General features: G+C 38.2%; 1 protein-coding gene across 1 annotated transcript in view; it reads left to right on the plus strand.

The window, feature by feature from the left end:
* CEP83 (centrosomal protein 83kDa) overlaps positions 1 to 12849 on the plus strand; it is an 83432-nt gene that overhangs the window by 63096 nt on the left and 7487 nt on the right. The window contains exons 11-13 of the mRNA XM_006764637.2: positions 7351 to 7426; positions 7633 to 7790; positions 8229 to 8358. Of these exons, the coding sequence (XP_006764700.1) occupies positions 7351 to 7426; positions 7633 to 7790; positions 8229 to 8358 (364 nt within the window). The remainder of the gene's footprint in view (positions 1 to 7350; positions 7427 to 7632; positions 7791 to 8228; positions 8359 to 12849) is intronic.

The following is a 12849-nucleotide window of genomic DNA, read 5'->3' on the forward strand; positions in this document are numbered from 1 at the left end:
GTGCCCGGGCTGCCAGAGGGATGCCTGACTGCCAGCTTAGGCCCAATCCCCCAGAGAGCAGGCCTAAGTCAGCAGATGGTCATCCCCCTAGGGGTCCCAGACTGTGAGAGGGCACAGGCTGGGGTGAGGGACACCCCCCCCTCCCCCAAGTGCACAAATTTTTGTGCACCGGGCCTCTAGTAAATAAATAAATATTAATTAAATACCAGTTTCTTGTTTTCATTAAAGTGGTTTCTTCACCACTAATCTGAATAATAAAATTACTATTCTAACAGTAGCCTATATTTCACAAGATTGCCCCACCTTACAATGAGTTTGTAAAATTTATAAAATTGCCTGTAAATTAAAAACATGTAAAAATGACAGGATTTAAAATAAGATAATTTAGTCAATTTTTGGTTATGACAGTAACCCAGCCCCAATTAACTGAAGCAAAAAAGGGGACTTTATTGGCTGACTAAAACTGTGGAAAGGACAAGGATTATGCTGGTCTCATGGATGCCTTTATTTAGGAACTCAGATATGGTCAGATGAGAGCAGCTTCTCTCCTCAGGTCTGATGTCTTCCTCCTCTCTTCTAACTTGTGTGCCTGCTTTTCTACTACTGCTTTCTCTGTGAGGTCAAGTCAAAGATCAAAGAAATTTGATCTTTGAGATCAAAGAAAACAGAATTTTTACTTGATGAATCAAGTTAGAAACATCTAGAAAAGGATTTGGGTCTGGCTTACATACCCACTCCTGGGTTAATAATACAATAGCTACGTATAGCTAGTAATACAATAGCTATTTAAATCTAATTTTAAATTAAATAAAAATTTAAGAAATTGTTTACAGTAGCCACATTTCAAATATGCAACATATTAGATGATGCACATTATAGAACATTTTCACTATTAAAGAAAGCTCAGCCTGGCTGTGGTGGCTCATTGGTTGAGCCAGGAGGTCACGTTTCGATTCCCAGTCAGGGCATATGCCCGGGTTTTGGGCTCCATCCCTGAATGTTCAGGAGGCAGCCAGTCAATGATTCTCCTCCTCCTTTCCTCTCTGAAATCAATAAAAATATATTTTAAAAAAGAAAGAAAACTCAGATAGCATGGTTGGAGCATAAACTCCTTAAGAATACAGATTCTTTGTTTTTGCACTGATATATTTGTGGCACTGGGCCCAGCATTTGTAGGCACTCAGTAAACATTTGTTGAACGTTGAAATGACGCATGTCAGCTGCCTGCCACAGGAAACCTGGGCAGTAATGATCACAGTTGGCTCTCCTGTACTGTGCAGAGAGCTTGGAAGAGCTCCATCTCACTGTTATTCCAACTGTTTCCATTTATAACTTTCCCACAGCTGTATTCACTGTTGTTCCTTGCTGTCCAGCCTACCTACTATTTCTACTAACATTCTCTCCATAACTGCTTTTGAAATATAAAGTACTTGATCACATATGTTCTCATTCCCCAACTTACTCATCCTTCACCTTTTGACTGCTCCCACCACCAACTCATTAAAGCTCTCCTCTTAACAATGTTTGCTGTAACCTCTGAGATCCCTGTTCCATTCCAATAAATTTTTTACAATCTCCACATTTTTCTAAACACCCCCTTACTGAAACCTGACTCTTTGTCCTGATGGCATATTACCTGGCTACCTTTTTATTTTTTAATCCTCACTGGAGGATATGCTTTCATTAATTTCTAGACTGAGGGAAAGCGAGCCAGAGAGAGAGAGAGAGAGAGAGAGAGAGAGATCGTTTGCCTCCTGTACGTACCCTGACAGAATGAACACAAAACCTAAGTATGTGTCCTGAGTAGGAATCAAACCCACAAACTTTTGGTGAACAGATCGATACTCCAACCAACTGAGCCTCCTGCCAGGGCCTCCTTACTCTCTCCTGCAACTAGGGACCAAAAAAGGGAATCAGTATTTCCGAACCCCACTGTTGTTTTTAGACCAGTGACTAACTTTGGTTAAAATGTTTTTTTCTGTGATAGTCGTTGCATCCATCTTACCCTATCTATCTTTCTGTCCATTTACGGACCTACAGGATATTCCCCAGCAGTCACTGAGGACTGTGGCTTCTGGCTCAGCTTTTTTCTGTTTTCTATCCTTTGCTTTCATTCTTAGTGAGTACATCTGTATTGTTGACACATCCAACACCTTTGTTTATAGTCTATTTTATGTTCACTCTGGAATTCTGTTTTTAAAATCCTCGCCCATGGATATTTTTTCCATTGATCTTTAGAGAGAAAGTGGAAGAGAGGGAGGAAGACTGAAAGAGAGAAACATCTGTGAGAGAGACACATTGACTGGTTGCCTCTCGCCTGTGCCCTGACGGGCTGGGATCAAACCTGCATCTGAGGTACCTGCCAATGATGGGAAGCAAATCCTTAGGTCCATGGGCCGACGCTCTAACCACTGAGCAGCCAGCCAGGTTGAATTCTCTATCTTTATTCTACCTTAGTAGCCCTACACTTAGCCATCATACCTTGTCATCCCTTAGAATTGATCACTTTAAAAACAATTTGTTTTCTATTATTTACTCTATTCTCACTGAAGATATTGAAACTGGTAGTTCTTGTACATTTGTGTTTTGTTTTGTTTTCCTTCTTCCAGTCTGTTAGCCTGGCTACCTTGCCTCTCAGTGGAAACTCTGTCCACTGTTCCACTCTGCTTTCATTTGTACCTGAGCAAAGATGTCTGGATATGAATTCTTTCAGCTTCTCACTATTTGAGAACTTCTGTATCTTCATCATTCTCTCTTCCCTTTCTGTTTTTGTGAAGATATCCTTTCTCCTTTTGCTTCCAAAATACAGTGTTCTATTCCACCCTCTTCATTTGCTCTGTAGTCTTGCTTCATTAGTTGTCCTCTTGTTTGCTTAAATCATTAATTTCTCTACCTCAGACTCTTATTTTGTCTTCAGGATCCATTTCAAATTGCATTTTTCTTATGTAGCCTTTACTGATCTAATGAGAATTAAGTGTACTTTCTTCTGTACTTTGTACTTCTGATATAAAAATTAGTATTTTGTTGTTGTTGTTAATCCTTACCCAAGGATATTTTTCCATTGATTTTTAGAGAGCGTGGTAGGGAGAGCGAGAGACAGAGAGAAATACTGATGTGAGAGACACACATCGATTGGTTGCCTCCTGCACATGCCTTGACTAGGGCCGGGAATTGAGCCTGCAACCAAGGTATGTGCCCTTGACCGGAATCGAACGAGAATCATTGATTGGCTGCCTTCTACACCCCCCTACTTGGGATTGAGCCTGCAACCTGGGCATGTCTCCTTGACCAGAATCAAAACCCGGACTCTTCAGTCTGCAGGCTGATGCTCCATCCACTGAGCCAAACCAGCTAGGGTTAAAGATTATTTTATTTTGACTAATTATAACACACTTTGAATATTCAAACCTTCTAATTAAGAAATACTCTATTTTAGCCATAGCCGGTTTGGCTCAGTGGATAGAGCAGCCGTGGGTAAACTACAGCCTGTGGGCCGGATTTGGCCCGTTTGAAATGAATAAAACTAAAAAAAAAAAAAGACTGTACCCTTTTATGTAATGATGTTTACTTTGAATTTATATTAGTTCACACAAACACTCCATCCATGCTTTTGTTCCGGCCCTCCGGTCCAGTTTAAGAACCCATTGTGGCCCTCGAGTCAAAAAGTTTGCCCACCCCTAGGATAGAGTGTTGGCCTGCAGGTTGAAGGGTCCCAGGTTCAATTCTGGTCAAGGGCACACGCCCTGGTTGTGGGCTCGAACCCCAGTAGGGGGTGTGCAGGAGGCAGCCAATCAATGATTCTCTTCATCATTGATGTTTCTTTCTATCTCTCTCTCTCCCTTCCTCTCTGAAATCAATAAAAATATATTAAAAAAGGAAATACTGTACTTTATTCCTAAATCTGTAGCATTGTGAAATAATATGTTTTGAACTCTTTCATTATTATGATTTTTAGATCATTGAACATATTTCTAAACCCTGATTATTCCTATTCAAGTTACTTTTTGTTAAATTCCATTAACCTTTAGGATTCTAACTATAATCATGTTAAGTTAAATCATGGACTAATTTTCTCCTGTAAAATATTAATAACAAGTGCTGGCAAGGATGTGGAGAAAAGGGAACTAGTACCCTGCTGGTGGAATGCAGATTGGTGTAGCCACTATGGAACAGTGTAGAATTTACTCAGAAAACTAAAAATGAAACTACTGTTTGACCCAGCGATCCCACTTATAGGAATTTATCCTAAGAAGTCTAAAACACTCATCAGAAAGAATATTTGCTCCCCTATGTTCATAGCAGCATTATTTACAATAGCTAAGATCTGGAAACAACCCAAGTGCCCACTAGTAGATGAGTAAATAACAGCTGTGGCACATTACACCATGGAATACTATGCACCTGTAAAAAAGAAGGATCTCTTACTCTTTGAGATAGCATGGAGGGACCTGGAGAGTATTATGCTGAGTGAAACAAGCTAGTCAGAGAAAGACAAATATCACATGATCTCACTTATAAGTGGGATCTAATGAATATAATAAACTGGTGAACAAAATAGGTCCAGAGACATGGAGGCATGGAACAGACTGACATATCTCAGAGGGGAGCTGAGAGGAGGATGGAGTTAGGGGAGGAGATGGGAAAAGATTAACCAAAGAACTCATATACATATATGCATAACCAGACAATAGTGTGGTGAAGTCCTGGGTGGGGCAGGAACTGGGAGGAGGGAGATGAAGGGGAGGGAAAATTGGGGGATATCTGTAATACTATCAACAATAAAAATTTAGAAATCTCTTATCAGTTGTAGGTTATAACCCATCACTGCTTCAGCAAAGCCAACTGAAGAAAACTGTGTGTTGTTTCTTATATTCTACCATAGTGATGATGTTCTTATTCCTTTTGTGTCTTAGTCAAGTGCTCTTTTGGCATTGGTCTCTTTGGCTTCAATTTTTGAATGTAGGGTTTAGTTGTTTCTCTTAATATCTACATAACTTATTTAGAAAGCATTTAGGCTACGAATGGTTCTTGTAACTGGCTCTTGTTTCTATTGATTTATCAAGTATATCCAAAATCTCTACCAGAGCTAAAATAATTTGGGGCCTAACTTTTCTAATTTGGACCTGGGCTAGGACCCACAGTTTTTTCTCCTTTATTTTCATCTTCAAGGTTTTGTAGAAAGAAACCTCCATTAACTCGTAATCTAATTACAAAGTTAATAACATTCATAAACTTTTAAGGGGAGAAATGCATAGAAAGTTTGAGAGAGTAATAATTTAGCTAATATTACCAGATAGCGTGACTAAAGCAAGAGAAAGACTAGCCCTCTTCCTTTAGATCAAGCATGTCAGACTCACGGCAGGTGGGCCCACATGTTTGATATCCTTGCTTTAGATCCGTTGTTTCCATCATTTGTATGTAAATACCTCAGAAAGCAGTGGGTCTAGTGCAGGGGTGGGCAAACTTTTTGATTCAAGGGCCACAATGGGTTCTTAAACTGGACCGGAGGGCCGGAACAAAAGCATGGATGGAGTGTTTGTGTGAACTAATATAAATTCAAAGTAAACATCATTACATAAAAGGGTACGGTCTTTTTTTTTTTTTTTATTCATTTCAAACGGGCCGGATCCGGCCCATGGGGCCGCAGTTCGCCCACAGCTGGTCTATTGGCTTCTTCCATGTCATATTGTCCAGTCATTTTACACATTGAAACTTCTAATCCAGGATTTAGGTTGATTCATTCAATCCATCAGCAAACATTTATTGAATTTTTATTAGTGTTTAAAGCACAGCCGTGGGCCTTTGAGAATGTTGTCTTTCCAATCAGCAGTTCTAATTGGATTGAGAAATATTGATAATGCCAAACTAAAAATAAGTACCAAATGAATTATATTTGAGATAAGTGTTTGAAGGATTTTAAAAATGGAGAGATTGAGCCCTAACCGGTTTGGCTCAGTGGATAGAGCGTCGGCCTGCAGACTGAAAGGTCCCAGGTTCGATTCCGGTCAAGGGCATATACCTAGGTTGCATGCACATCCCCAGTAGGGGGTGTGCAGGAGGCAGCTGGTTGATACTTCTAACTCTATTCCTCTCTGTAAAAAATCAATAAAATATATTTTTAAAAAATGGGCAATGGACCTAAATAGATATAGAAATTTCAATGGTTGTACTGTTGATATTTGGCTCTGTTGACTAATGAGTTTGCCAACCACTGCCCTAGCTGGTTTGGCTCGGTGGATAGAGCATCAGCCTGCAGACTGAGGGATCCCAGGTTCGATTCTGGTCAAGGGCATGTACCTTGGTTGCCGGCACATCCCCAGTAGGGGGTGTGCAGGAGGCAGCTGGTTGATACTTCTAACTCTATTCCTCTCTGTAAAAAATCAATAAAATATATTTAAATTTTAAAAAAAAAGGAGAGGTTGAGGGCCTATCCTTCAAGCCTAATTAGCATAAAGTCTTTCTCAGGAGGTTAGTCATTTGGTCACCAGCAATGTTTTGAGAACATATTCCTTTTGAAAAGGATACAAATTGTGTGTTTATTCATCTCAGGGATGAAAACTCAATATATTTAGTAGAATACAGCATGTTGTCCTGTACTAGACAGTTTTCTTTTAAATCAGTAAAATTGCCACATAATGAAGTGGGAGAGGGGGACACTAACTTGGATGTTGGAAGACCTAGGTCCTTTGACTTGGTAGCTATGTGATTTGGCCCAACTTGGTTAAACTTCAATCTTTTTATCTGTAAAATTGGAATAATAAAGATGACTTTGCTTATGCGCATAGATTTATTGTGAGAAATTGCAATTAAAATTGGCCAGCCTTAATTAATGCCTATTATATTATGACATGGTGGTCATTAGGGTACATTTTGGAGCTCCCTAACCTAGGAGAGTGAAAGTGCAAGTAGCAGTGCAGCTGAAGGCATTTTGTAAATTGTCAGTTACTATCTGGTTGTAAAGTGGCTTCTCCAAAACTGGACTGCTTTCTGGTGGCTTACAACACATTGTACACTTGTCCACCAAAGACAGCTCAGGCTGTTTCCTGTGTTCATTAAAATCTGCCCATCAGATTTTAATTTTCAGGTAGTTTTCTTATCTTTCTAGACAGACCTGATTTCTCCTCTATGCCAATAGTTTATAAATTTTTTCATAGCAAAAGCAGAAATTTATGTTAAATTTTATTTATATGTGAACACAACTTGACTGCCTGAAGTCAAAATCTTTATCATTTATCTACCAGATTTCACAATGTCTACTGTTAATAAAGGGACTCAGTAAAATGATTACCTAATTCAGTGAAATATAACTGTGGATCCTTAATAATGTCTTCTATTGGGTTTGATTTTTAGGTTAAAACTTCAACAACAAATTGTGAATATTGAAAATGCAGAGAAAGAGAAAAATGAAAATTCTGACCTGAAACAGGTATGCTATTTAGCAAACATTTTGCTTTATTTTTTAAAGGGCTTTTTAAAATCTATGTCTTGAAGCTTATTTCATTTCAGAGTGCCCTCAAGGGCACATTAGCTGGGTGGGGTATTTGTGAGGGAGGCTGTTTAGTATCCTCTGCTGCCCTTATACTCTACTGAATTTGTTTAGTGGCCTTAACATTTGTCTTCTTTTCTTTTAAGCAAATCAGTAGTTTGCAGATCCAAGTGACCTCACTTACACAGTCAGAGAATGAATTGCTGAATTCAAACCAAATACTGAAGGAAATGGTGGAGAGGCTAAAACAGGAGTGCCGAAATTTAAGAAGCCAAGCTGAAAAAGCACAACTAGAAGTTGAAAAGTAGAGTTTCCTTTTTTTCTTTATGTACAACTATTTCTCTTTTTTCCCCCTGCTATATTATATGTAGTTATTTCAATGATAATTCCACATTGAATGTGTTTTGGGAGCTAGTTACAAACACCCTTTGACAATATACAGTGGTCTGAGGTAATACGTTTTCTATTTCTAGAGAATGAACTTAATAGACTTTTGAATTCTTTTAATAATAATAAGACATTTATGGAAGAAGGCCCTTTAAATTTCTCTCTGGCCATACTATTCTGAAAACCCCCAAAGAAAAATGTCTTTATTCATTGAGTAAAACAATATATTTTTTACTTCAAATATCTAAATTAGTCTTCTGAATGCCACATAGGTATTAGGTTTGATTTTACTTGGGATGATATCTGTTTAATCCTGAGAGTTAATGCCCATGTTTTGCCTACATTCTTCTGACAGGACATTGGAAGAGAAACAGATCCAGTGGCTGGAAGAAAAGCAAAAGCTTCATGAACGTATCACAGACCGAGAAGAAAAGTATAATCAAGCTAAAGAGAAACTGCAGCGAGCTGCAATTGCCCAGAAAAAGGCAAGTGATTCTTATTAGATTGATTTCTACAGAGTAAAACATAATTAACTATTTTAGGAGAATAAGATGTACAATGAAAACTGAGATTTTACTGGTTTAGTACTTAAATATGACATTTTACTTTCAACCTTGCAGAGATAAATTGGGAAAATCCAAACTGCTCAACAGATTTATTTCTAAATTTTGTGTACAGGTCAGTTTTTCAGCGCCAAGATGCATTTTTTCACAGACTGTTTTTCAGTGATCAAGTTTCTAGAACAGCCCACACGAGTCTTATTTAACTCATTCTGCCTGTTTCAGCCTAACTAATACTTGTAACATTGCTTTTGTGGTTAAAATGCTTTTTGTTTCCAACTCAGGAATATAGGAGCAAGTACCACCTTCCCCTACAGGAGGAATTAGGAACACCCTCCCCCGCCGGCTTCGGCTTCTGAGACAGCCATGATAGTTCCGACAGCCACCCCCTTTTTAAGTTTCCCTTTTGCAGGCCTATTTTCCCCAGAATCTAATAATTTATTTTCTTATAAATAGTCCACGGCATACTGGAAATGATGTAGTGAGATGATTCACCTAAGGCAGTGATTTCAACTTTTTTTCTACTTCAACAAACCCAAGGAGTATAGCATGATCCCTTTAGTAACCATGACTCACTGTGGCAGTGATTTAGCAGTTATTTCAACAAAAGTGGTGCATGTGTGTTGGGGTTGGAGTTGATTTAATATGTCTCCATTTGATAAGTTCCCTTAGTCATGGCATTTGCTTTGGGAGGTAAGAAGGTCTGAGATGAGAGCAAGGTGCTTATAGGCATAGCCATACCAGTGTCGATATCTGAAAGGTTAGCTGTTCACATTTGCATAAGAGAAGAGAACTATAAATTATTTACATATTTTGATTGGGAAACCGGAGGACACAGTTCCTAGTCACCTATTTATGTATTAGCTATAACTGCCAAATGCCTTCTGATAGTTATGAGAAGTCTAAAAGTTATTACTTCCCTGTGTTTGTGGATTCTGAATATTGCTTTTTTCTTCCCATAATGCTAAAAGTAGTGTGATATTGAGATTAGAAAACAGCATTTACAAATGGGAATTCCAGTGTTTTATACTCAAATATAAAGACTTGTGTTGTTGTTTTTCCCTTTGTATATCACTTTTTTTTCTTTCAGGCCATGGAAGTACTGTGTACCCTATGGGTATTGCTGGGGTTTCAGTGCAGTTTATTATGGCTTGGGATGATCTTAGAAAGTATTTATGCGTTCTTGTACTGTTTGAAGCCTAGAAGCCTCTGAAGCCAGATGTTAGCCAGAAATCACTAGAAATTATAAGAGCTGATTTGATCTTTCACAGAGAAATTTTTGTGTTGAGGTTTTAGAGAAAAGTATCTTAGAGATCAGATTCTAATTGTTGAGATTAGTTTGGGTTGACTTCTTTTGGAGCAAAAGTGACATCCAGTGGTGAGAGAGATTATCAACTAATCGCAGGTATACCAGAAAGAGAGGAGGTTTTATTTAAGAAGCCTGCAAAATAACCCTTTCGTTACTATTGTGACCTTGTATGAATTATTTTTCTACTGTAATGCCTATCAAGTAATGGGTGTGAACATAATAAATATTCATTTCACTTTTCAGAATGTGTGGATTATGGTTTGAAGTCATAGAAATTATTAAGCTCAACTGAGTGAATAATTATGACCCAGAATTGTTCCATCACGTGGGACACTGCCCTAAATACTGACAACTTTTAAGTAGATACAATTTTAGCGCTGGTAGGACTTTAGCACTCAGAGATAGTCTTTACAGATTAGGAACCTGAAGTTGTAGGTAGCCAAGATCATTTGACTGCTAGAATCACTGCCATGATTAAAACCTACATCTTCCTATTCTCAAGCCTGTGCTCTTTTTGCACCGTTACTCTTTTAATTTCCCACTTTCTTTTATTCCAGATGCTTTGTTTTTCTCTTCTTGGTAGTCATAATACACATAAGAATTATTTTCTATGGCAGAATAATCACTAGAAAAATAATTTAACTCAAACCCTATGCTGCTTCTATGTGAAAATTTTGGCTGTAAGATTAAATAATGATTCATAAGAGTGCAACAGATTTTGGGATCCTTTAAATGACACAAATCATAAGTTTCTCATGCATTAAGAAGAAAACAAGTCACAAAATATTAACTCTAGGGCAGAAATCATAATCCTTTAGAGTTACTTTCGCTGGGGAACAGCAGCTTTATTTTCCCCCAGGCTGGATAAGATGGCTCACTGTTTATTTGTGATTCCAACCTCCTAAGCACAAAGCTTGTGTCATTTCTGGTAAGTGTTTCTGGTAGAGTCTTTGGTAATAATATTTGCTGTGATTTGTTTGGAAAAGCTTGACCAGGCACCTTGAGTTGGGAGGCTCTTCTTTATCGCTTCTCCACACATTGTTAAAGTGTGACTATACAGAGAGATCTCTTGGTATGAACACAATGAGTTGTGCTTTTCCTTTTGAAGCACTTGAAGTGACAACTTGTCATTTTTATTCTAAGGTATATCTCTCTGAAATAAGTCTTGGTTAGATACTGTTATGACTGGCTTATAAAAAAATGCACCATAGGCTCGAAGTTATAAAATATCTGTTGACTGTGTTGTGCAGCCTAGAGTTATGCCGAGGGGAAAATAAATGCCAGGATTGACTCCTGCTCTGATGATCATATAACCTAATTGGAGAAATAAGGTAACATGCAGTACCTAAAGAATATTATCACTCCCTGGTGATCTGTGTGCACACGAAAGTTTCAGAACTAGTGTGCCAGAGAGAGGAAATCTTGAAGACAGGGAGGCCAGTTAGGAAGCTATTATACTAAACTTAAAATGAAGTAAGATGTTTGGAATTTGGGCTTGGGGTACAGGAATGAAAATGAAGGGTGACTTCCAGAAGTATTCTGAAGGAATTAAAATAGCATGGTATTGGCATAAGGATAAACAAATTGACAAACAGAACAGAAGAGAGACCAGAAATGGACCCACAAGAATATGAACGCCTGGTTTACCACAAAGTATCACTGCATTTAATAGGAAAGGATGGTGCTTTTTTAAAAGTGTGGTGAATCAGTTGGTTATTATTAACCAACCATGTTAGATTAAAAATGAATCACAGTCACAAATGTAAAAAGTTAAAAAAAAATTAAGCTGCTAAAAGAAAACAGGGAGAGGATCTTAAGATCTTGGTAGAAGTAAAGATTTCTTAAACAGGACATAAAAAGCACTAACCATAAAAGAAATGGTTGATAATTTAGACGTTATTAAAATTAATAACTTTTAAAAAACACAAAATGGCACCCTTAAGAGAAAGAAAATATTATCACAGACTAGGAGAATGTCAGTCTGTAGTGTATACAGGGTGGGCAAAAGGAGGTTTACAGTTGTCCGTATGGGAAATAATAGAATAATAAATAATAATACAAGAATAGACTGTTTCACATACAACTGTAAACCTTCTTTTTTGCCCCACGCTGTATATCTGACAAAGGATTCATATTCTGAATATATAAAGAACTCCAACAAATCCAATAAACAGATTATGCAAAAAAATTTTTTTAAACAGGCAAAAGACTGAGAGAGGCACTTACCAAAAAAGTGGTATCCAGATGGCCAATATGCATAATCACCCTGATTAGATGTCAGGAAAATGCAGCCGAAACTACATTGACATATTCTCCTACTCCACCAAAAGAGCTAAAATATAAAAGACTGACCACACCAAGTGCTGACAAGGATGTAGAGCAGTGGGAACTCTCATGTATTGCTGGTGGGCATGTAATTAGTAGAACCACTTAAGAAAACTGGCAGTATTTACTAAAGCTCAAACATGTATACTCTATGACTCACTCCTGGGTATATTCTCAAGAGAAATGAGTACATATGTCCACCAAAAACATGTTCAGAAAAACTTTATTCATAGCAGTCTCAAAATGGGAACATTCAAATTTTCATTAGAAGAAGAATGTATAAAACCGTGGTATCTTTGTGAAATGGATGACAGCATAACAATGGAAAAGGACTGTGACATGTAATAACATTACGTACACATATAAAGTGCTGAACAACAGTAAAAATCCAGATACAAAAGAGCTTATACTGTGTGATTCCTTTCTTTGACCTGGGGAGGTGGATGGATAGACATTGTGGTTCAGAACAAAAGAATGGTTCCTCTGCCAGCGTGGAGGGAGGAGGCACAGGCTAGTATTCTGACTGCGGGAGGATGGGAGGATTGGGAAGCATGAGGCAGAATACCCGTAGCAGTCAGTTCCCAACTGGACATAGCGAAGGTGATCCTTAACAGTGGACTGGGTAAATATAAAAAACTATGTAGCCCTAACCGGTTTGGCTCAGCGGATAGAGTGTTGGCCTTCAGAATCAAGGGTCCCAGGTTCGATTCCGATCAAGGGCATGTACCTTAGTTGCAGGCACATCCCCAATGGGGAGTGTGCAGGAGGCAGCTGATCGATGT

This window comes from Myotis davidii, unplaced genomic scaffold (genome assembly GCF_000327345.1).
Source record: "Myotis davidii unplaced genomic scaffold, ASM32734v1 scaffold581, whole genome shotgun sequence".
Lineage (NCBI taxonomy): Eukaryota > Metazoa > Chordata > Mammalia > Chiroptera > Vespertilionidae > Myotis > Myotis davidii.